This window comes from Mirounga leonina, unplaced genomic scaffold (assembly GCF_011800145.1).
Source record: "Mirounga leonina isolate KUSES-001 unplaced genomic scaffold, KU_Mleo_1.0 Mir_173, whole genome shotgun sequence".
Classification (NCBI taxonomy): Eukaryota; Metazoa; Chordata; class Mammalia; order Carnivora; family Phocidae; genus Mirounga; species Mirounga leonina.
Genome location: NW_023270447.1, coordinates 70,566,989 through 70,591,946, shown reverse-complemented (window position 1 = coordinate 70,591,946; position 24,958 = coordinate 70,566,989). Strand labels below are relative to the sequence as shown.

At 50.2% G+C, this 24,958-nt stretch overlaps 1 protein-coding gene across 1 annotated transcript; it reads left to right on the top strand.

Moving 5' to 3' along the window:
- The first annotated feature begins 951 nt into the window (after positions 1 to 951).
- LOC118019617 (antizyme inhibitor 2-like) lies at positions 952 to 8,172 on the top strand. The gene is given in 10 exon segments (XM_035019000.1): positions 952 to 1,089; positions 1,830 to 2,003; positions 2,477 to 2,507; positions 2,510 to 2,648; positions 3,267 to 3,401; positions 4,485 to 4,665; positions 5,150 to 5,297; positions 7,045 to 7,084; positions 7,086 to 7,128; positions 7,978 to 8,172. Coding segments are annotated over 10 exon segments (1,224 nt in total).
- The last annotated feature ends 16,786 nt before the right edge of the window (positions 8,173 to 24,958 follow it).

Sequence of the window (24,958 nt, the reverse complement as noted above, 5' to 3'; positions counted from 1 at the left end):
CTGTGAAGTGGGAATGGTGGATGACAGGGTTTGCAGGGTCCCTCTACTCTGATCCTCGCTGATGTTCACTTATAACAGGAGTCTGACCTCACCCTGCGGGCTGCCGTGTGGGTGACCTAGTAGGGCTTGTTCTCCAGACCTGAGAGGTTGGGGTTGGGAGGGAGAGCCCCTGAGCTCCGGGCTGAGCTCTGAACTTCCTGCAGGGATTTACCCGAAGTCCAGGACACCACAGATCCCAGTCCCCTGTGCTGTGCCTGAAGAAGCAGGTCGTGATGGACACCAGGTGAGTCTGGGTGTGGAGTGGGGACCATGGATGCCATCCTAACTGCTGAAACAGATAGACAGACTCTGGCTGCAGGCTTCCCTCACTTCGGTCTCAGGGGTGTGTGGCCAACAGTGGGTCCCGTGGCTGCTCTAGGGAGCTCAAGTGCAAGTCCTAGCCTGGCCACTGACCACTTGGTGACCTTGGGCAAGTCTCCTCCCTTCTCTGAGCCTCCTGTCCCTGTGTGTAAAATGGGGATGCTGGACTAGATCATGTCCTAGGCCCTAACTGTAAGTCTCATAATCTGAAGATCTTGAACTCTTTGATTATCCTTTCTGTGCGTCTACTTTCTCACTTGTGAATGGGGACATGTGTGTGAAGGAGTCTAGAAAAGGATGCCAACCCTCTATTCCATATGCACGGTGTGTGCATCTTGCTTGGTCTCCCACCATGCCTCTGAAGTAGGCTGGACCAGGCCAGTGGCCCATCCTACAGATGGGAAAACTCACTAGGGCTCCATGGAGCTCTCTGGGTGAATGGGAGAGCTGAGGACTGGCAGGCCCCCAGGGAACTTTGGCCCCTGGGACTTGCAGGGGGCTGGGAGAAAGGAGGAGGCCAGATCCTTAGAGCAAAACCTTTCCAGGACACTGGAACCGTGCCTGCTGGAGGGAGCTGCTGGAGTGTCGCGGATGAGCATCCCCCTTGGGAACCTGAAGGGGAATCAAGGCACCCTTGGAAGCATGTGGCCAGAGGAGCTCATCGCGCTGGGGCCTGGGGAATCTGCCTGGCACGTGGTCCTGAAGAAGATTCAGGAGCTCTCTGATTCAGTACGGAGGGAGAGGGAGGGAGGGTGGGGGTGGAAGGGAGTAGGGAGCAGAGAGGGTGAGTCTCAGTCCCTACTTTGGTGGACAAGAAATAAGACTTTCTGTTTCGTGGTTCTATAGCTCCGTTTACTAGGTCTTATTCCAAGGCTCAGTTCTGCTGGGGGTCATGGAATAGTTTCTCTGACCCCTTCTCATACCTCCCATCACCCCGTGGAATTGTAATTGCCCGGTGCCAGGCTGTGTAGCGGAGGGTTGGAGCCGTCTTGTCCCCGCTTTGATCCACAAAGATCATTGTTGTCCTTACGTGTTTAAAGAGTTAGAAGATCTGGGGTCAGATCCTGTCTTTGCCCCGTACTCGCTGCATGACCTTGAGCCAGTGACTTCCTATTTCTTTTTTTTTTTTTTTAAAGATTTTATTTATTCATTTGAGAGAGAATGAGATAGAGAGAGCATGAGAGGGGGGAGGGTCAGAGGGAGAAGCAGACTCCCCGCCGAGCAGGGAGCCCTATGCGGGACTCGATGCGGGACTCGATCCCGGGACTCCAGGATCATGACCTGAGCCGAAGGCAGTCGCTTAACCAACTGAGCCACCCAGGCGCCCCAATGTGACTTCTTATTTCTGAGCCCTTGTTGTCCCATCTATAAAATGGCACTAACACAGTACCGACCGCACAAGGTCATCGTGAAGACTAAGTGAGGCACCCACCACCCAGCCTCCCCTCCCTCTTTCCCGGCGCTGGCAGGACCACCGAGAGCCCTTCGTGGTCGCCAGCCTGGGCGTACTGGCCAGCCGCCATCAGGCCTTCTGCCGCGCCCTGCCGCGGGTCTCACCCTTCTACGCTGTGAAGTGCTGCAACAGCACCTGGGTGCTGCGCGTCCTGGCCACCCTGGGCACCGGCTTCGACTGTGCCAGCCAGGTGAGCCTGTGCCCGCTGCCGGGGGCCTCTTCGCGGGCCTGACACTTCCTGGGGGCAGGAGGCCAGCCGCCGGGGATCTTGGAGTGGGGCCCACGGCACCTAGGACAGTGGCCGAGACAGGAAATACTCACTTGATTTTGAAGGAAGAAATGAATGAACTATGGGGGCTCGACCTGCCGCTGGGCCGCGTGACTCGGGCAGGCAATGGGAGCCAGTGAGTGGAAGGGCACAGGCTTTGAGCCACAGGCCCCGTTCCTGTCCCGGCACAAGTCATTTCACGCACACCGCAGGTTCTTCCTCTTTAAATGGGGCCAACTCTGCTTTCCTGAGAGTCATCCAGAAGCCTAAGTGGCGCAGATGTGCCCAGCGCAGTGCGAGGTGCAGAGGAGGGATTCAGCCAAGGGCAGCCCTTTGTGCTCATGCCCCAGGTTTCTGGCCCCGGAGGGCCCCTGGCGCGGTCCCCCCCATGCCAGGTGGAGCTGGAGCAGGGGCTGCGCCTGGGCGTCGCCCCTCGCGCATCATCGATGCCAACCCCTGCAAGCCTGTCTCCCACATCCAGTACGCTGCCCGCCACGGGGTGTGGCTCCTGACCTTCGACAGTGAGGAGGAGCTGAGCAAGGTGGCCCAGCACCACCCCAAGGCCAGGTGAGACCAGCGGGGTGGGGCAGGCAGGTGCAAACAGAGGGGCCGAGGGACAGCAAGCCTGGGGCCTCTGCCAGTGGAGTTGGGTCTCTGCAACCAGATGAAGGTGGTCACCATGGGGTGACCTGGGAGAGGTTCAAGGAGCAGAGTACAAGCATTTGGGTCAGTGGGCCCAGTGACTTCCCTGGTGCACATCGGTGCCGAAGAAATAGCGCTTATATCTGATAGACACTGGGCGGAGCCTGGCATTAGGAGGTCTAGGGTCCCGCGACCTCACGGAAAAAGCACTCACACTGGAGTCAGGTAGACCAGGGTTCATGTTTCAGATTCATGAGCACATGCTGTGTGGTCTTGGGAAAGTTATTTAACATCGCTGATCCTGTAATCTGGGGCCTACAGAAGGTGTATGTATAATTTTATCATTTTCCTGCTTTTTCTTGCCTGGGCAGAAGTCTCTAAGTGGTGAGTATTTTCGTTCCTTTTGGACTCAGCAGCTGGAGGAACTAGGCAGGGACAGGTGGGAAGGTGGAGAAAGATTGGGGACAGGGGGGCGGGTGAAGCATCCAGGCCTCGGGGCTCACGTGTCTAAAAACCCCTGGCATCTTTTGCACCCTCTCCCAGGCTGGTCCTCCGGCTGTGGGCCCAGGACAGCGAGAGCACATTCCCCCTGAGCGCCAAGTTCGGGGCCATCCTGGAGGTGTGTGAACATCTGCTCAAGCCTGCCAGGGCCCTGGGGTTGGCAGTGGTTAGAGCCAGGTGAGAGTGCTGGTTTTCCCTGCCCGAGAAGCATGGGTCCTGGTGTTCACTGCCAATCTCCAGTCTTTGCCCTCTGGTCAGCCGTGGCCCCTCTGGGCCTCAAGATACTCCATTTGTCCTCAGCAAAGAAGCTGGGTCTTATCTGGGACTAGGGCAGGGCAAGCAAGGCACCCACCTTGGGTGAAAAATGTAAGGGGATGCCAAAAACTTAGTACTCTAGATAAGTAACATCTTAATACAGTATTTTAAATTAAAACTCAAGATTAATGCAAAAACCCATGATGAGGAAAATATCAAAATTTTAAATTAAGACAGGATTGGAATTCCTGACTTTTCCTTTTGTCCTGAAGTCCAACCACTGTTACCAATTTTACTTTTATTTAAAATTTCTGTGTTTCATTCGTTGGGGATGTTTTTGCATCAATTTTGCTTCTTAAAAATATTGCATTAAATGCTATTTATCTTTTTTTTTTAAAGATTTTTTATTTATTTGAGAGAGAGAGAGAGCATGAGAGGGGGGAGGGGCAGAGGGAGAAGCAGACTCCCCGCTGAACAGGGAGCCCGATGCGGGACCCGATCCCGGGACTCCAGGATCATGACCCGAGCCGAAGGCAGTCGCTCAACCAACCGAGCCACCCAGGCGCCCAATGCTATTTATCTTGATGGCTCAGTATTTTGGCACCCCCTTAAATTTTGCACCTGAGCCGAGGGCCTCCCCTGCCCCCCGCTACACGGCCTGGATTGGTTCCTCAGCCCGCCTACTTGCAGGAGTGGGGGGGGCTGGGACTTGGGGTTCTGATCACAGGCCCTCTAAGGAGGGGAAGGGGAACCCTGCAACCGAGGCACTGGGAGGCGGCAGCCCAGAGAAGTGACTGCCGTACGACCGTGAGCACCCCAACTCAAGGCCGGTCACGGGCGATGTGTGCATCTCCGCGGACCCCCACACGTATATCCAGGGGTGCGTGTGTGTATCCGTACTGGTCTCCACATTTTACCCGTGTTGGCGTTTCGGAATGTCCCCCTTCTTAGGGACCCTTACGTTCCCGTGTGTGTTTCTCCACACGTCACGTGACCTGCGTCCAGCTTCCTCGTGGGCTCGAACCGCCAGACGGTGCGCGCCTTCACCCAGGCCCTGGCTGACTGTCGGCGCGTGTTCGAGATGGGCCTCCTGGACATCGGAGGGGGCTTCCCGGGAGAGGAGGGCTGCGAGCCTAAGAGGTCAGAGAGGAGGACCAGGGGGAGCCTGGGCTGGGTTCCGGGGACGGTGTGCACGTGCTTGCATGTAGGGGGAGCTCTTGTAACTGAGTCAGGTGCATGCATGTAGCTGGGATGTGTCTTTGTTGCGAGGTCTTTGTCTGACTCAGTGCACATGGCCTGTGGGCACATGCGAGCATGTGTGAACGTCTGGCTCCATGTCTGTCTTTAGACGTGTTACTTGATGTCCCTGAGCTGCAGTCAGGTAGAAGCTCCCTGTGCCCCCCATCCAGGGACCATCCCATCTTTGCTGACCATGTATTGGTTTCAGTGGCTGGGAATTCAGACATCTCAGGGTGCTACAGTCTGTACCCCTGCTGTGTGTCCTTGGGCAAGTGACTTCCCCTCTCTGGGCCACAGTTTCTGTTTCCTCCCTAGTAAAGTGGGGATGATAACACCTCCCCACTGTGCTATTATGGAAACGAAGAGGGATGGTGCATGTAAAGCCCCGACATAGGGACTGGTCATATCACGGTCTGGGTCTGTCCCTGCAGATGGCGAGGGTGATCAATGCTGTCCTGGCCCAGGACTTCCCCGTGGGGAGCGGTGTGGAGATCATCGCGGAGCCCGGACGCTTCTTCGCGGGGTCTGTCTGCATGGCAGCTGTCAACCTCATTGCCAAGAAGGCTGTGCTGGAGTCTGGTGGGGGGGCCAGCACTGGGGGGAAGGGGGGGAGGGCACTGTGCAGACGTCGCTGGGCCCTGCGGAAGAGGATGGACGGAGGGTCTGGGCTCCTCCCCCGGTGCCTAATTAGTGAGAGGCAAGCTGTGAATCGGGAATAAGAATGAACCTGTTAGTATCACTATTGTGTCTTCTCAAGTACACTGGGAGGTAGAGAGAGCCAAGACAAAGTCCTTTGCCCTTCCTGAGCCGCCCATGAATTTAGATCACATTTATGGAGGCAAAGTCACAGAATACAGCTCATGAGAGCACAGACACCACTGTGCTCCCGACGTGCATTTGAAATTCTTCCAGAAAGTGCTTTCTAACAGGTGCAGATTCTTACAATGAAATATGCACTGAGTCAATACAAATTCTTACAACAAATATAAGAAGGCCACATTGTCGTTGTTGTGGCCTAAAGGTTAAGGGTGACATCTAGAGGGTGACAACTGAAGTTGACCATCATGGGAGAGTTATTAGATTGTTATTTTTGCAGCAGGAGTGGGGTGGGGTGGCTGTTCTTACACAATGAACGAACCAGAAACTCGATTTCATGATGAGATGGAGAGTACGAATAGATCTCACCACTCTGTTCTGTGGCTCTGTGATAACTGACATAAAAATATTTATAAATCCCGGTAATCTCCTCCCTTATCCTTGTTGTGCTGGCCCACACAGCTTTTAATCCCAAAGGTGCTCGTGTCAACTGATTTCATTTCCCCACAAAGTGTGTGGTTAAAGAATTTTGGGATACGCAGCACAGGATTTTAGCCATCCATTTAACGGAAGTCCAAGTTATAAGTATTTGGGGCTTATTATTTTTATTTCCACAATAATAAGAGCTGCTAATAATTAAGTATTCTGTGGGAAATACCTATTTTGTCTCATTTCTCTCAACAATCCTAGGGGGTAGTTTTGGGTCATTCCCATGTTACAGGTGGGAATACTGAGGCTCAGGGAGAGGAAGGAATGTGTCCACACAGCACGGTGAGTTAGGGGTGTAGCAGGGCCCCCCATTTGCCTGGCTGAAACGCTGGTCACTCGCTGAGCTCTCGGCCTTGAGGATGTCATGGCGAAGTGGCTTAGGACACCCAGGGCCGGGGTCCCTGGAGACAGGATCGGTAATGGCAGCTGTGGGGGAGGGGAGGAGATGGGGTGACTGACACCAGGGAGAAGACAGTGGGGAGAAGACCCAGAGGGGGGAAAAAACAATATTCAGAAAGATGTGAGTATCTAAGTGGTAGCTGGAATGCCTGTGTATAACCCTGAGTTTAGATTCAAGAAAGCAATATTCTGCAGACTAAGTGGTTGCGAAGAAACTGGCTTGATAGTAGGACATGGGCACTGTCCCAAAGGGAGCAGTTTTTACTCACAGTTCCCTAGAAACAGAGGACCTGGTGTGCCTCGTGGGGCCCGGGGGGAAGCACGCAGGTGGGGCAGGGGCAGAAGGATCGAGCAAAAAGCCAGGGTGAGAGACTCCAGTGTGGTTTTCGAGGGCAGGAAGGGGTGAGGTAGGTAAGCTGGCTGGGCAGAGGGAACAGCGGGACCCCAGAGGACAGGCCCCAACCTGGTATGGGGTCAGGAAGACTCCTGGAGCAGAGAGCAGGAGTTCTCCAGCCCTGGGCCGCGGATTGGGGCCCCTCTGGAGGGTTCCACGCTTGGGCTTGGAGGGTCGGTGCTGAGACTGGCCACGCGCACCTCAGTGCTGCCCTCTCCCCGCTCCCAGGAGGCCACCGGAAGCTGGTGTACTACCTCAGTGAGGGCCATCTTCCTCAGGGAGGCTGTCCCCAGGATGCCCCTTGTGGTGAAGGTAAGGGGGCCCCATGTGGCTCAGGTACTCCTAGTCTCTGAGGCCGCTGCCTACAGCCCCCAGTCCCAAGAGGTGGGGATCGCCGTGGCAGGCGGGGAGGTGAAGGAGCTCCGACTGTCGATGGCTTTGAAGATCGCCACACCACATGCGTGTTCAGGGACGCGCACACGGGTGCCCTGTGTCCCTGCATGTGCACTTCTGTGTGGGGGAACCGGCTGACGTACAGGTAGGTGGGGGTACAGGTACGTGAGTCTGTAGGTGTGCGTGCGCATCTGTTCGGCTCTGTGTGTTTCCATGTGCATCTCTGCACGCACGCGTTGTGTTTCCAGAATCCTTGAATGCTGGTGGTGTGGGAGACTTAGAAAGGAGAGATTCTCAAACTTAGCTCCACATTAGATCACCTGGGGAGCTTTAAGAGTCCCTAATGCCCAGGTGATGCCCCAGACCGCTGAAATTGGAATCCCAAGTGGGTTGAAAGCCTGGCCTCAGGCCTTCGTGAAAACTCCCCAGGTGATCCCGATGGGCCGCCAAGTGTGAGGCAGGTATGTTGAGTGACAGTTGAATAAAATCCTCCCATTGTGTAGGGGAAAACCGAGACCCCATCTGTGCCCGGGCAGGGCGGGGCTGCGTCACTAGACTGTAAACCCCATGAGGGCAGGGTTGAGCACAGTGCCCAGCACATGTGGACCGCTCGCTCCTTGGTCACCATGGGTGGCTGTTAAGTGTCCGTGTGGGTGCCTTTCCTGCTGGGGCCCTGCGGGCGTGCCTGGCTGGCCCCGGGGAGTGGGCTGGGGGGACCCACTGGGGCTCTTCCTTCTCTGAGTCCCTGCTCTTTGCTCCCTGCACGAGTTCGGCTCAGAGCCGCCCCTCTTCCCCTGTACCCTCTACGGTCCCACATGTGATGCCTTTGACAAGCTCTTCCTAGGGGAGTTGCAGATGCCGGAGCTGGATGTGGGGGACTGGCTTTTCTTTCCCTCCATGGACACTTACACCTTCACCATGAGCTCCACCTTCAATGGCTTCCTGCCTGCCTCCGTCTGCTAGGCCATGGAGCCCGGGCTCAGGTGTCCGCAGGGGGAGACAAGGGGCAGGGCATGGAGGGGATCGCAGCAGGATCTGAGTTTGGCAAGGAGAATGTGGCTAAGCTCTGCAGCCCCAGGCCCAAGAAATACCCTGCTCCCCCCACCGGCCCCAGCAAAGCCCAAAGTGTCTGACCGACCTTTGACGCTGGTCTCTGCCTTTGGTGCTGACCCTGTCGTAGCTGCTCCCTGGGTAAGTCCAAGGTAGCCCCCCTGGGTGGCTCTGCCAGCTCTGAGATGTGCACACCTTTGAGGACAGAATCAGGCAGCCCTGTGGCCCCGGCTGACCCTCAGCCCCTTGGCCAGGCCCCCACTCTGCTGTGTTTGCCACTGCTCCCCAGTTTCCTTCTCAGATGTCCCCTCCCTACCAGCTTCAGGGTCTCTCACAGGCTCGGGCCCAGGGTCCTCCCTCTGCCCAGCCTAGGGCTCTGTCCCCGAGGTGGGGAGGGGGGGAGTGTCTCTAGAACCTTTCTTTACTGGCACATCCTTTCCACAGGAGCTTGCTGGGGACAGCACCTTAGGTTGGGAGGCGACCGTGGAAGTGCTCCAGACGCCTTGGTATGCCACATGGGGAAACGCAGTGTGGGGGGGGGGGAGGCAGAGAGGTTTGAGTGCTTCTGGGTGTGATGAGGCAACTTCCAAGGTTCAAAACATTTTCTCCCAAAGTGGGCCTGACTGAAGTCTAGGTTAGCTCCTCAGGCAGCCGCCCCCACGCTCCCTGCTCCTTACCCCCCAGACCCTGGGCGGGGAGGGCTGATAGCCTTATGTCCTGACAGCCTGTGCACCCCGAAGGCTATGTCCTGGACATGAGGCAGCCTGCACGGACCAGTACCTTCCTTTCGTTCAGTTAGTGACCCCTGTGCCGAGCAGGAAGGTCTGCGTGAGCTACGGCGCCCACTCTCGTGGTGAGAATACTGGCTCAGACGGGCTGGGAGTGACTCCAGGCTCCCCCACATGCCCACAGGGGTGTCAGTGCCTCGGTTTCCCCTCGGGTATTAGTATCCCCCTCACTGGGTTGTTCAGAGGAGTAAGTCCAATAATGCAAATCCTCAAGCAAGTTCAGTTCACGTCCAGGGCCCTGCCTCCGGCTGCCCCTGGTCCCAGGCCTGGCCCACTCAGAGAAACCCCCCCCACTGCCCCAGGGTCTGGGGGTCCTCAGGGAGCAGACATAGCCTCTGGCCACACAGCTAATGGGCCAGCCCTGGGGGTGCGGCGACCTGACCTCAGTCTTAGAAGCCTCCAGCCTGGGAGGTTGGAAGGACAAGTGTGAAAACAACCAAGTCCAAAATAGGATGGACGCTACTGTGTGTCCTCCATAGGCATGCTAAAACTTTAAAAACAGTATTTGGGAGGCGCCTGGGTGGCTCAGTCGTTAAGCGTCTGCCTTCGGCTCAGGTCATGATCCCAGGGTCCTGGGATCGAGCCCCGCATCGGGCTCTCTGCTCAGCGGGAAGCCTGCTTCTCCCTCTTCCATTCCCCCTGCTTGTGTTCCCTCTCTCACTGTCTCTCTCTCTCTGTCAAAATAAATAAATAAAATCTTTACAAAAAATAAAAAATAAAAATAAATAAATAAAAAATAAAAACAGTATTTGGGGGGCTCTGAGCTCGAAAAGAAAACAGTCCTACAGCGAAGGAAGTTGGCAGAGGCGAGGGCAGGGACATGTCAGGATGACTACCCACATTCCTTCAGCAGGTGAGGGTCCAGAGGCCGAAGCCGCCCACCTCCTGTGTCCTTGTTAAGCTTCTCCGTTCGCTGACCCCCAGCCTCTGCGATGGTCCTCCCCGTCCGCCAGAGTCAGCCCCACCCATCTTGCTGCTGCCTCCTCAGCTCAGCTAACACCAGAGGACTCTCCCAGCACCCCAGGACTAAGGAGAATTGTCCCCCAGATACGTGAGAAGGGTTGGGCTCTGGGGGCCACCCCAGAAGTCTCAGACAGCCTGCAGCCTGTTCCCAATTCACCTCTTCCCAGTGCCTGAAAATTGGGGGTGGAAACATCTACCCCAACCGCCCCGCCCCCCAAAGTATCTGGAAGCACAAACATAAGTGGGCTTTAGGGAAGATGTAAAGAGATGTTGGTGTGTTTTGTGTTCTGTGCTTTGCCCTCTGATGCTGTAACTGTGGTTGTCCATCCATTCATCTATTCATATCCACTGATCCCTCCATCCCTCCATCCCTCCATCCATCCACCCATCCCTCCATCCATCCACCCCTCTATCCATTCACTCAGCAGAAATCTGAGGGCCTAGTGTGTGCCTGGCACTGTTCTAGGCCCAGGTAACACACAATGAAAATCCAGGCTCATGGAGCTTACCTTCCAGTTGGGAAAAGAGACAGCATAAACAAGCACATATATATATAACAAAGTACACGCTGTGAGGAAAAATAAAGCAGAGCCAGAGGATAGTGAATAAAGGAAGATATGCTATTTTAGGCAGAAGGACCAGGGGCAGCTAGTCCGGGGGGCCCGGGGGAGCACAGGAGCAGAGACCTGAGGGCAGAGAGTGAGAGGCCGTGTGGTCGCTAGATCAGAGTCCCAGGCATTGCAAACCGCCAAGTCCAATGCCAGGGATGGAGACTGTTAAAAAAGAAAAAGAAAAAAAAAAAAAAAAAAGGCAAGGGGCTGCATGTGGGTGAGCAGAGTGAGTGAGGGGAGGTGCTGGGAGAGGAGGCAGGGGGAGGCCTGGGGGTTGATTTGTCAGGCCTCATGGTAAGGCAGGGCTTTGACTTTGTTGTGAGCTGGAGGCAAGGCCCTGGAGGGTTTGAGCAGATCCATGCAGCGGGAATGCAGAGAGAATCTGAGGGGGCTCCTGCCAATTTGGGAAAATGATGGGCAGTCAGGGTATTGGTGGTGAGAAATGGCCAGTTCAGGACAGGGTGGACAGGTTGAGTCAAGGGGATCTGCTGAGGGACCAGCTGGGGTACCTGGGGCAAGGAGAGGAGTCAAGGATGACCCCAGGACATTTGGCTGGAGCAGCTGATACATGAACGGGGACGCTGGGGAGAAGCAGATTAGGAGGGGTGAAAATCGAGAGCTCAGCTTTGACAAGTCAGGCTGGAGCGGTCTATTCAACCTCCAAATGGAGTCACACACATACAAGCCCTGGGTTCAGGGCCAGGGCTCAGTATGGGGGATACAAACATGGGCAGTGTCGGCACCCTGAGGACTTGACATCCCTGGGGCCTCCCAGGCCAACCAGGAAGTGAGCATAGCCAGAGAAGACATAAGGCACAGAAACAAGGGAAACATTTCTTTTTTTCTTTTTTTTTGAATTTTTTACTGTCAAGAGAAACATTTCTTTTTTTTTTTTTAAGATTTTATTTATTTATTTCAGAGAGAGAGGATGAGAGAGAGCACATGAGAGGGGGGAGGGTCAGAGGGAGAAGCAGACTCCCCGCCGAGCAGGGAGCCCGATGCGGGACTCGATCCCGGGACTCCAGGATCATGACCTGAGCCGAAGGCAGTCGCTTAACCGACTGAGCCGCCCAGGCGCCCAAGAGAAACATTTCTAAGAAGAAATGCCCAACCGTCAAATACTGCCCAGAGGTGGGTGCGGTGAGGGCCAAAGGTGGGATTGGGAAGAGGAGGTCACTGGTGATCTGAACCAGAGGCTTGGTGCAAGGGAAGGAGGAGGTTGGTGGAAGTGGGGTCCCGAGAGTGTGGGTGTGGGCCACCCCCCTCCAGGCAGTTGTGCTAGAACTGGCAGCAGCGGGATGGGGGGGTGGCTGGAAGAAGAGCCGAACCTTGGGCGGGTGGGAGCTCGGACAGCGCATCCCAGGGAGGCCTGAGGCCCGGCACACTGTGGGCACTGCAGGTCCTTGGGAGAAAGTGGAGTTCTCTTCTGACTGGTTCTCTTTTCTCAGTGAAAAAAGAAATAAGGTCAGGGCTGTGAGGGAGGGGGCAGGAGGGGGCCTTGGTGTTTTGAGGAAAGGGGCAGAGATGGGGAAGTCCCAAGAGCGGGAGAGTGAATGGGCCAGTGAAATGGGGTTCGATTGCCAGCACAGGGGACCACCCAAGGTTTGTGGGGGCCAATCTAGAGCAAGGTGGGCCATCTGATGTGTCGGTCTTCAGCCATGTTCAGCTGCACGGGAGCAGGTGCACCATGGTGGCTGTGGACATAGATGGGCTGGAGAATGAGGTGCTCATGGGGGTCTCTGCAGGTCCAGGCTCCAGCTGGCTACCCCAAAGCCCCTGCAGTCCTCAAAGCCCTTTCATGACTCCACATACTGTCCTTCCACAGCCATATCTGCTGGAGACTCAGAACGACCGGGTGAGCTCACAATGACGCCCACTTTAGAGAAGTGAAGGAACCTGGGGCACCAGGGGGAAGGGGCAGAGCTGGTATTTGAATTCACACACCTGATCGGTGTTCTCCCTTCAGGGCAGCAGGGGTGTGCATGATTTGTTTAAGAAAGTCTTGCATCCCAGAGGGTGATAATAAACAAGGTTGGCAGTTGGGGGATTAAACCTCAGGTGTTCTTTGCCTTGGAGGCCCAGGTGTTGTCACGTTCAACTGTAGTGACTTGCTGCCACCCACTGGCCACTGGCGGTGTTGCACCCAGACCTACCGCGCAGGATTTGCTTCGCCGACCAGAGATTTACTGTCTGGGTCCAACAATGCCTTGTTGAAAGGATCAGGTAGGGCGCCTGGGTGGCTCAGTTGGTTAAGCGACTGCCTTCGGCTCAGGTCATGATCCCAAGGTCCTGGGATCGAGTCCCACATCGGGCTCCCGGCTCAGCGGGGAGCCTGCTTCTCCCTCTGACCCTCTCCTCTCTCATGCTGTTTCTCTCTCGCCACTCTCTAATAAATAAATAAATAAAATCTTTAAAAAAAAAAAAAAGAAAGGATCAGGTAGGAGGTCTCACCCCGCTTCCCCCCCTCCCCCGCCCCCCAGCTTTAACAAATGAGAAAACGGAAATCAAGAGAGGTGACTTTAAAATCCCATCTGCACTTGCGGACTCTATTCTGCTCAGATGTTGATTCATTGAGTAAGTATTCGTGGAAGATAGCGTTTTAGGCACTGGGATTCAGCAGGAAGTAAGGCAGGAGAGAGCATTGCTCTGGTAGAGCAGCCGTTGGGGGTGGGGGGGAGGCAGACACTAAAGAAGTAAACAAACCAAATGAGAAATGGTGATGGGTGCTATGAACAAATTAAAAGAGAGAGTGGCTGCAGAGGATTTTAGGGAGATGATATTTGAGGAGAGACCTGATGGCCGAGAAGGTCAGTGAAGATCCTGCAGGAAGAGGGAACAGCACTGCAAAGGCCCTGAGGCTCTACAAGATTTGGGCAGGTTCCAGATCCAGTGGAGCCCTGTGTCGCCCAGCCCATGAGAAGTGCAGCGGTCAGAGCTGAACATTGTCAGGAGGGTCATGCCATTGACCTGCTCTCAGTGAGTCCACAGCCTCTTGGCCCCCACCTTACTCACACAGCTGACCACTCCGTTCTTGGAGCTCTTCCTCTCTTGGCTTGTGTGAAACCAACCTCCAGCAGCAGGGAAAGCTAAGATTATTCTCCTGTGACAATTAAGGCTTAACCTTCCACATCTAGAGGTTTCTCATTTGAAGGAACTCACTGACCTGTCTAAAACGAGAGTAGGAAATACTGGCATGTGGAGTCCAAGGTCAAAATTGACATTTCCGGGACCTGGGATAGGAGCATGCAGGAGAGAGTTGGTGGAGGTGTATTCAGCCTTGTTTGTAGCTGCTGCCGAATTCTAAGTGTGTGTTTGTGACCCTGTCTGCAGCTAATGGTGAGCCACTCTTGCAAATGTATTAAATGGTTAAGTTTTTAAACTCGTTTAAAATGAATATTTACAAGTTTGTATACATAGTATGAGCATGCATTCTTCAGATCCTATTAGTGGTGTTCCAAGAAATAATAAATTTTTGGAAGCAAAATAAGTCCCTAAAGTGGCAATTTCAATATGTTACTTAAACACTAACCCAATCGTGTTAGCTGGCATTCCCCAGGGTTTGAATATTTGCAATAGGCACCAGTTCTTTGTCAAGCAAAATATTCCATCATTAAAAGAAAGGAAAGTTGTATGAAGCAACGTGTACCCTAATACCCAACTTGAAGCTGTGTTTGGACACACAGTGCATTCAACCAGCATCAATGCAAAATGAAATAAGTATCTCTACTTCTGAAATATTTATCATAAAAACGAAGCTCAAGGGCAACATGTGTTTTAAATTTTCATTTTAAGAGGTACTTTTAAAAAGTAAACATTCATGATATTATCATTCCATTTTTAAAATAATTTTTATTTGGCATTTGCTTTGAGTTAACGTTCCCCTTTTTAATGTGTTTATTGTCAAATGTCTATATAAGGTAGAGATCGTTTTTACATGTTATTGAAATATAGCATCTTGTCATATTATATTGGCTCATTATAATAATAAACACATAGTTTAAACTGTTTAAACGCATCATTTTTAAACAACAAAACTCTGAAATGTTTGGTGTAGCCCTCTTACAGAAAAATGTTCACCGATTATTATTATGGTCAATCATTATTTTTCAAAACACATAAAGTGTTAGGAAAAATACGACATAATGTATGATTTAAGGAATTTCTGAAATTTTCCTGGGATTCTGATATCTCATGCCCAAATCCCAAAGATTCATATCTGTTGGGAATTTGGAAAGGCTTTTCAATGTTCTAACATCTCTCGTCTCTGCACACCATCCCATCTCAAGGCCACTGCTCCAATGGCCCGACCTGTGTCGTCTCTCAGGCTCCTCTAACTCACCCTCCACGGTCCTTGGAAGGGTCTTTCCAAAGTGAAAAAGGCCTGTCCTTTCTCTGTAAAATCCTTCCCTGGCTCCCCAACACCATCGCCAGTGTTTCTTAAAATGCATCCGGGGATGACTATCTAAAAACATCTGGGAGTTTCTTAAATGTGGCGGTTTGGGGAGCCTCATTCAGGCACAATGAGTCAGAATTTCTGGGAGATGAAGCCTAGGGATCTCTGCACATTTAACACATCAAGTTCAACTCTATTTACAGCCTTCTACCCATTGTGCTATGGTATATTTCACTTCTACATATGTTATTAACCCGATAGGACGTTTCTATTACTGTTTTACAGACAATTATTTTATTTTATTTTATTTTTTGAAGATTTTATTTATTTGACAGAGAGACAGTGAGAGAGGGAACACAAGCAGGGGGAGTGGGAGAGGGAGAAGCAGGCTTCCCGCTGAGCAGAGAGCCTGATGTGGGGCTCCATCCAAGGACCCTGGGATCATGATCTGAGCCGAAGGCAGACGCTTAACGACTGAGCCACCCAGGCGCCCCTATAGACAATTATTTTAGATTTACCCACCTATTTGTTTTTTTCCAGTGCCCTTTATTACTCCTGAAGATCTGTGCTTTCATCTGAGATCATTGTACCCCAGTCTGAAGAATTTCCTTTAATATTTCTTGTAGTACAGGTCAGCCAGCAATGCATTGTCCCAGCCTTTTCTGTGTACAAAAATATATTTGTTTCATCTTAATTCTTAAAGAATTTCCCCCTACCCCTGGCATAGAATTCTAGATTAGCAGCATTTTGCTTTTTTTTTTTTCCTGAGCTTTAAAAATGTCATGACATTATCTTCTGAATTCATAGTTTCTGTTGAAATGTGCACCTCAATCTTATTGTTGTGTCTTCTTTTACCTAGCTTTTAAGATTTTCTCTTTGCCTCCATTTTCAGCTGTAGACAATGATACATCTAGGTGTGGTTTTCTTTGTCTTTATCCTGCTCAGGTTTCACTAGGCTTCTTGAATTTGTGGGTTGATATCTTTCAACATTTTTGGAAAATTATGTTATATCACTTCAAATAATGCTTCTGCCCCAGTTGTCTTTTCTCCCCTTCTAAGATTCCAGTTATGCAAATGTTAGACCTTCTGACTGTGTCCTGCATATCTGCCTTTTTGCCCCCTGTGTTTCAGCATAGGTATTTTCTGTTGAACTGTCTTCAAGTTTGCTAATCCCATCTTTTATCTTGCTGTACTCTGTCTTCTGTTAAGCATATCCAATAAGTTCTTAATTTCAGGTGTTGTATTTCTCAGTTTTAGAATATTTGATTATTTTAAAAAATATCTTCCACTTCTTTATTGACAATCTCTATTTTTATTTATTTATTTTTTATTTTTTATTTATTTGACAGAGAGAGACTCAGCGAGAGAGGGAACACAAGAAGGGGGAGTGGGAGAGGGAGAAGCAGGCTTCCCGCAGAGCAGGGAGCCAGACGCGGGGCTCAATCCCAGGACCCTGGGATCATGACCTGAGCTGAAGGAAGACACTTAACGACTGAGCCACCCAGGCGCCCCAACAATCTCTATTTTTTATCCACTTTGTCAATCTTTCCTTTTATGTTCTTTTTTTTCTTTTTTAAGATTTTATTTATTTATTTGAGACAGAGAGAGCACATGAGAGGGGGGAGGGTCAGAGGGAGAAGCAGGCTCCTTGCTGAGCAGGGAGCCCGATGCGGGACTCAATCCCGGGACTCCAGGATCATGACCTGAGCCGAAGGCAGTCGCTTAACCAACTGAGCCACCCAGGCGCCCTCCTTTTATATTCTTTAACATAAAGTTCTTGTCTACTAACTCCAATATGTGGATCATGTGGTTCTGACACTATTGTCTATTTTTCCTCTTCACCACCAGTCATGTTTTCCTGCCTGTTTGTATGTCTAGTAATCTCCAATACATTGACATTGTTCAAATTGTAAATTATCCCAATATGATGAATGTGTAGTGACATCTTATTGTGGTCTTCATTTGCATTTCTCTGATTGCCAGTGAGTCTGAGCACTTTTTCATATGTTTATTGGTCATTTGGTTTTCCTCTTTTGTAAAGTGCCTGTTTCAGTATTTTAACCATCATTTAATTAGGTTGTATTTTTCTTATTGATTTGTAGGTGTATATTAATTGATGTATGTTCCTGATAACTTGATTCATTTATCATTATACAGCTGTCCTCTCTACTCCTGACAGTTCATGTTTTAAATCCACTTTGTCTGATATTAATATATGTGTGCATTTTATTAGTAGACCTCACCCAGAAGAGACTTCTGCTTCCCTTACCTAATTTGGAAATTACACTGTTTTTATTGTTTTACTGGTTATCTTAGAGGTTATAAGCTGCACACATCACCTATTCAAGGCTAGAGTTAATCAACATATTTACTCCAAGACAAGACAAAAACCTTTAAAAAATTTAATTACATTTACCCACCTCCTGACTTATTTATCATTTTTGTCATGTATTTTAATTCTTTTTTAAAAGATTTTATTTATTTGAGAGAGAGAGAGCATGTGCACAAGCGGGGTGAGGACAGAGGGAGACAGAGAGGCAGACTCTCGCTGGGCAAGGAACCTGATGCTGGGCTCAATCCTGGGACTCATGACCTGAGTCGAAGGCGGACGCTTAACCAGTTGAGCCACCCAGGCGCCCCTCGTGTATTTTAATTCTATAATGATTTCTGTTTTAAGCACCACAAGACATTATCATTGTTTTATACAGTCATGGTTCATTTAGATCTGCCTATTTGCCATTTCATTACTCTTCATTCTTTCTTGTATTTTTTATCTCTTATCTGGGCTTTTTCTTTCTACATAAGCCTGCTGGTGGCATAATTTCTCAGTTTCTCTTTGTCTGAAAGCGTCTTGATTTCATCGTCATTCATAAAATGGGTTTTCCCTGGGTATGGAATCCTAGGCTGTCTGCTGTTTTCTTTTAATATATTGAAGATGATCCTTCTGCTGTCTTCTCTCTTCCACTGTTGATCTTGAGAAGTCAGCTCTCAGTCTCCCTTGGTCCTTTGAAGATAATCTATCTTTTTTTTCCTGGCAGCTTATTAGGTTTTATCTTTATCTTTGGCATTCTGCTGTTTCACCATAATATGTTAGGTGTAAACATGTTTTTGAATTAATAGATTTTTTATTTTATTTTTATTTTTTTATTTTTTTTAAGATTTTATTTATTTATTCATGAGAGACAGAGAGAGAGAGAGAGGCAGAGGGAGAAGCAGGCTCCCCAAGGAGCAGGGAGCCCGATGTGGGACTCAATCCCATGATCCCGGGATCATTACCTGAGTCGAAGGCAGACGCTTAACCATCTGAGCCAGCCGGGCACCCCTGAATTAATAGATTTTTTTAAAGAGCAGCTTTAGGTTCATAGCATAATTAAATGAAAGATACAGAGCATTCCCCACATGTCCCTTCCTTCTGCCACCACACACAGCCTCCTCCACCATTAACATCGTGTAGTGCTTTTGTAACAATGAATCAACACTGACACATCATTATCAACCAAAGTCCATAGTTTACATTAGGGTTCACTCTGTATTATCCATTCTTTAGGTTTTGACAAATGTATAATGACATGTATACAACATTATAATACCCTACAAAATCATTTCACTGCCCAAAAATTCCCCGTGCTCCGCCTCAATCTCCTCCCTCCCCCCAGCCCCCTGGCAACCACTGATCGTTTTTGTGGTTTTGCCTTTGCAGAATGTCTTAGAGTTGGAATCATGCACTATATAGCCTTCCTAGGTGTAAAGTTTTAAAAATTTATCCTGCTTGGGATTTGCTGGGCTTTTTGAATCTTACACCAGGTCTGGCGCTCTCTACTCCCTGGCAGCACACTTATTGAGACTTGGTTTCCTCGGACATAATGAAGCCAGGCCACATGGCCTCTGAGGGCCTTTTGGACTCAGACATTCTCAGACTAGGATTTCATGGGTTTTCAAACCTCTGAGATGCCACTCAGCTTCCTCCCACCTTCAGTTCCCAGATTCCCTCTGCCTCCACCTGACACCTGAGGCTAGTCATGGAGAATTCCCAGATCTGCCACAAGGGGGCACTGGTGTGCAAAGATTGCCCAGGTTCTGAGATGAGGGCAAAGCCAAGGGCTTCTTCTTGGAGGTCTTTGCTTCTGGCTGTCGGAATAAAGTGAAAATGATCAAGCCTGGGATTCAAAGACCCGTGTCCCTTCTCCTTCATTTCATTTATCAAACTCTGGCTGATGCATGGAGATAAGTTATACCCTGTCCTTACCCTTAAGGACCTCATGGTTCATTAAATCCTTCTCTCTGGCCTACACTTCAAGCGGATTTTCCCATCTCCCTGTCTTTGCTCCTGCTGTGCCCCTCCCCCATCACCACCGTTGCATTTCCCCTCCTTCTTAAGGCTCTGGTCAGAGGCCAGTTCCTCCCTGGAGCATCCCAAATACCCCCGTCAAGAGAGTGCTTGTCTCACTCTCCAGACTGGAAGCTCTCCAGGCAGGGCTGGGTCCCCCTTAACTCTGGGTCCCCTGTGCCAACCCTAGGACACAATGAGTGCTGGAGGAAGGGAAGTCGGAGGCTCTGGTGGCTGGGATTTCCGGCAGAGCTGACTGAGCCCAGCACTTAGAGGGCTCCACCATGGCAGCTCCTTTCTCCACCCCAATCCGCAATCCCTTTGGGGTCCAGCTTTGTACTCGCTGCTGAGGAAATGACGAGAGATAATCTGCCAGTTCCAAGAAGCAGTGGATCAAAAAATGAAACCATAAAAGCATCAGAAGAAAACATAGGAGGGTTTCTGATTGACTTTACAGTTAGAAAGACATTTCTAGGACTCAAAACCAGAAGCTATACTGAGAAAGAACTACCAATGGCTTTTAAGCTTTTGAAGAAATCCTCAGCCTTATTCATAAGAAGATAACTACAAATTTAGAATACATGTAGGTTCCATTTTTCACTTATCATATTGGCAGAAAGCCAAAAGTTGAATAACATCCTTTAGGTGACACTGGAAAAGAAAGTCAGCTCATCATCGCTGGGGGAGGGGAGATCTCTCAGCACAACACCTGTGGGGGACAAAAAGGCAATATCTATAAAAATTACAAATACATCTGTGTTAGGCAGAATTCTAAGGTGACTCTCACTGGCTTTCACCTTTGTGTGATCTCTTGCAACATGGGCGGAAGCTGTGAATATGAGAAAATGTGAACTTGAGAATTATGTTTCATTGTATGGCAAAGAGATTTTTGCAGATGTCAGTAAGGTCCTCTATCTGTTGATTTTAAGGTAGAGATTACACTGAGTGGGCTGAATCAGATCAGGGGAGCCCTTTAAAGGCAGAGAATTTTCCCTGGCTGGTCTCAGAAGGAGAAGTCAGAGACTTGAAGCTTGAGAAGAATTCATCATGCTATTTGGGGGAAGCCACATGGCAAAGAACATAGGTGTCATCTAAGAGCTGAGGGAGGCCCCCAGCTGATGGCCCCCAGAAACCCAGAGATCTTAGTTCTACAACCACCAGGAACCAAACTCTGCAAATGACAGCAATGAGCTTGGAAACAGGTTTCCCCCAGAGCCTCCAGACAAGAACTAAGCCTTGCCAACCCCTTGATTTTACCCTGAGCAGAGCACCTCACCACACTGGGCTGGACTTCTGACCAACAGACTGTGAGCTGATAAACAGGTGTTGTTTTAAGCTGCTGAGTTTGTGGTAATTTGCTAGGAAGCCATAGAAAACTAATACAATACCCACACGCCAGCAATCCATTTTGGGAAATCTATTAACCTGTACGTGCATACATATGAAACAAAGTACCTATGTGATTATCGCAGCATTGTTGTTACACCAAAACAAACAAACAAACAAAAAAACACAAAAAACAAAAAACCCTAGAAACAACTCAAATGTCCATCAATAGGGAATTGGTGAAATGAATTGTTTCAGTCTCTACAGTAGCATCATGTGCAGTGTTATGAAAGAACGAGGAGACTATTTGCTGATAGAATTCTCCAGGATGGGTGACAAGTAAAAAAAAAAAAAATCCAGCACAGTGTATGTAGTTTGTTGCCTTTTCTGTAAAAAGGGCATTATAAACATATACTCATTTTTAGACTTGCAGAAAGAAACTCTGAAAGGTACGAGGTGCTAATAAAAAGTGGGGACCTATAGAGAGTGGGAGCGAGGAGTCAGAATAGGGCAAATGAGGCTCATGGATCGCGGTGAGACTTTTTACTTCATGCTTTTTAAATATGTTTTTGAACATTGAACATGCATTAATGAATGAAAAAATCAAAACTAATTGTTTTCAAATAAATCAATGTCGGGGGCGCCTGGGTGGCTCCAGCTTCTGACTCTTGGTTTCTGCTCAGGTCATGATCTCAGGGTCATGAGATCGAGCCCCGTGTTGGGCTCTGCACTCAGTGGGGAGTCTGCTTGAGATTTTCTCTCCCTCTCCTTCTGCCCCTCCCTCCTCTAAAATAATAAATAGATCTTTTTTAAAAATCTAAAATGAGGGGCACCTGAATGGCTCAGTCGGTTAAGCATCTGCCTTCGCCTCAGGTCACGATCCTGGGGTCCTGGGATTGAGCTGAGCCACACGTCAGGCTCCCTGCTCAGCGGGGAGTCTGTTTCTCCCTCTCCCCGGGCCCCTCTCCCCCTCTCACGCTCTCTCTATCGCTCTCTCTCGAATAAATCAATAAAATCTTTAAAAATCTAAAATGAATCAATGGGGCACGGTCTTCCCAGCTTCTCTCTCGCCTTGTTGATCCAGGGGAATGTCCTCCATGGGACTCTTGACCTCCGGCATTTCCTCCTCATTCTCCCTTTTGCCTCAGGAGAACTAGAGGCAAGAATTCAAATAGCTGTGGGCGCCTGGGTGGCTCAGTCGTTAAGCATCTGCCTTCGGCTCAGGTCATGATCCCAGGGTCCTGGGATCGAGTCCCACATTGGGCTCCCTGCTCGGCGGGAAGCCTGCTTCTCCCCCTCCCACTCCCCCTGCTTGTGTTCCTGCTCTCGCTATCTCTCTCTCTGTCAAATAAATAAATTTAAAAAAAAAAAGAATTCAAATAGCTGTGTCTGAGCAAGTCATCTCTCTGGAATTCAGTTTTCCCGTCTGTGAAATGGGGATGATAGCTCAGAGCGTTGGTGCGCGGTTCAGTGAGATCATTCAAATGGGTGCCCGGCCCATGGCAGGTACTCACGGCATCCACGCTGGCTGGAATATAGGAAGGACCCCTCCCTGCAGAGGTAGTTTATCAAGCATACACTAGATGGAGAAGAAATGATAGCGCCCTTCACTTCCCACACGCTTACTGTGTGACTGTGGCCGGATTCTTCCCCTTTGCTATGAGATGCCTCAGGATCCTGGAGCAAGAGATCGCGTTTCTTTTCTTTTCTTTTTTTTTTTTAAGATTTTATTTATTTATTTGACAGAGACAGCGAGACAGGGAACACAAGCAGGGGGAGTGGGAGAGGGAGAAGCAGGCTTCCCGCTGAGCAGGGAGCCCGACGTGGGGGCTCGATCCCAGGACCCTGAGATCATGACCTGAGCTAAAGGCAAACGCTTAACGACTGAGCCACCCAGGCGCCCCAAGAGATCTCGTTTCTGCAGTTGCAGATGAGAGGCATGGACTTGAGGACGTTGCTGCCCTCCCTGCCCAGGGACAGATGGGGTGTTGGGTTCTGGCAACCTTCCAGATCCCCAGGGGCTTCCGCTGCACTTCTTGTCCCTGGGTTCCAGGAGATTCCCCAGGATCCTGGAACAAGATATCCGTCTCTTGTCTAATTAGTGTGACATAGGTTCCTGATAGTTGAGCCTTGACCTGACGTAAGAAAGGTGTTCATTTTAGGAGATGTTGACTGTGTTCCTGGCTGGAGAGCCTGTCGTGGTCCGTCTCAGGTGTGGACTCACTTCCATGGCCCTCTGCCCGTATGTCACGTGCTCCTGGGAGATGCGTGGGGCTGTTTGTTCTTGTCCAGGCTGATGCACACAGAGAGCAGAGACCTGCTGTGTGAGCAAGTGCGTGTGTTCGGGGTCCAGACCTGTTCTAGCCCCGTGAGACTGGTGTAATCTGGTTAGTACAGGTCTGCCCAAGAGGTTTGAGCGGGTTTACACTAGCGTCACCTAGTTTTAACTGATTTGACTCACTTAAGTCAGTTTAAGTGCATTTGTGACTCCTTGGCTATTCTGAACTCCTTTACCGTTTAATAGTAACAGACCCTGATCTTACACCAGTGACATGTCAGCATTGTGGATTCCAAGTGCTTTACATACAGTAAGTCACATAATCCTCATATCTGCCCCACAGGTAGAGACTGTGTCCTCATTTTACATATGGAGAAACTGAGGCACAGAGAGCTTAAGACACTGGCCCCAGGTTTCATGGTTACGGAGGGGCAGAGGCAGGGTTTGAACCTCTTCCTTCTGGCTCCTGAGTGGGCTCTGAAGCTCGGGGTCAGGCTCCTAACACTACAGATGAGGATTTGAACCACTTCAAGAGGAGTCGATTTGATCTGAGCCAGTTGTTGTTGCTGCTAGAAGCTGCTTTGTTCTGGCTCGATCTGCATCCAGTCCTGAATCTGGCACATTCCAGTGGACGCACAGATCTCAGACCCCGTAGCTGCTTGAAATGGAAGACCACCATATTCGTTTTCTAGGGCTACTGTAACAGACCGCCACAGCTTTAAAAACAAGAGAAACTTATTTTCTGACAGTCTGGAGATGTGGACAGGTGCATTCTCCCTCTGTAGGCTGTTGGGAGAAGCTGCTTCTGGCCTCCTCCAGCTTCTGGTGGCCCCAGGTGTTCCTTGGTCAGAGTGTTCTGATCTCTGCATCTGTGGTCACATGGCCTCCCTTGTCTTCTGTGTCCCCCGTGTGTCTCCCATAGGGACACTGGCCAGTGGATTTAGGGTCCACCCCGTTATCAAGGGTGATCTCATTTCAAGATAATTGCATCTGCAAGGACTCTTTTTCCAAATAAAGTAAGATTCATCAGTCCCAGGGATTAGGACATGGACATATCTTTCTCGGGGCCTCATCCAACCCATCATGACCACTGAGGTCACATCGCAGTATTTCCCCTTAGGGACCCAGCTCTTAAAAATGACTCTTCCCACTGGATTGGAATTCACCCATCTGTAGGGGTTTTATCACTTTCCGCTCGGGGATGGAAAGGCCAAGTGTAAAATGTGTGGGAGAGCCTCTTGTACTTTTCAAGACCAGTTTTATTAACATTCCCGGGTGAGAAGATCAGGACTTCCCGGAAACATCAAGTGAAGTGTGGACGTGTTTCTGTAAACAGGCATTCCAAGCTTGGACCAGCCTTCTGAGATGTTTGCTGGTGGTCTCACCAAGCTTCCTATGCCCAGGTGAGCCTTCTTTACGGAAAGTGATGCTGAACTGAAGGAGGATAGATGAGGGGGAGCTGTTAATCCCGAATCTCCCAGTACTCCTGGCTCGGGTTGGCAGGAAGCTAACAATTTAGATGTCGGTGAAGATGGCACAGTGGGTTATTACTCAGTGCACAGACTTTGCAAGGAAGCAGCAGCCAGGGGCCTTTTATACCCAACTGGCCCCAACACCAGTGATGCAGAAATATTACACAAAAGAGAAAGCTGTGTTTCTCTGTTTGGCATTTTCCCACTTGCACTGACCACTGAAGACCACAAACACTACCAGGTATGGGAGTCAAGTTAGCCCTTGCACAAATTTGGCCTGGGCAGAGGCGTGTGTCCGGGCGTTCATGGCTTGGGCTTGAGGTTCTGTTCGGCCCCCAACAGCTGTGTGGGGGAGCCAGAAAGTCTTTCTGAGTCTTGACTTTCCCATCTGTAAATTGAGATAATTGGATTACCTGGGGGAAAGGCTTATGCTTGGCACCTGCCACATCTGACAGAGAACAGACTGGCGGGCCAGGGTCATCACAAGTTCATGGGCAGTAATTCTGAATGGTCGCTCTGCGCGGCTGGAAATCCTACTCTG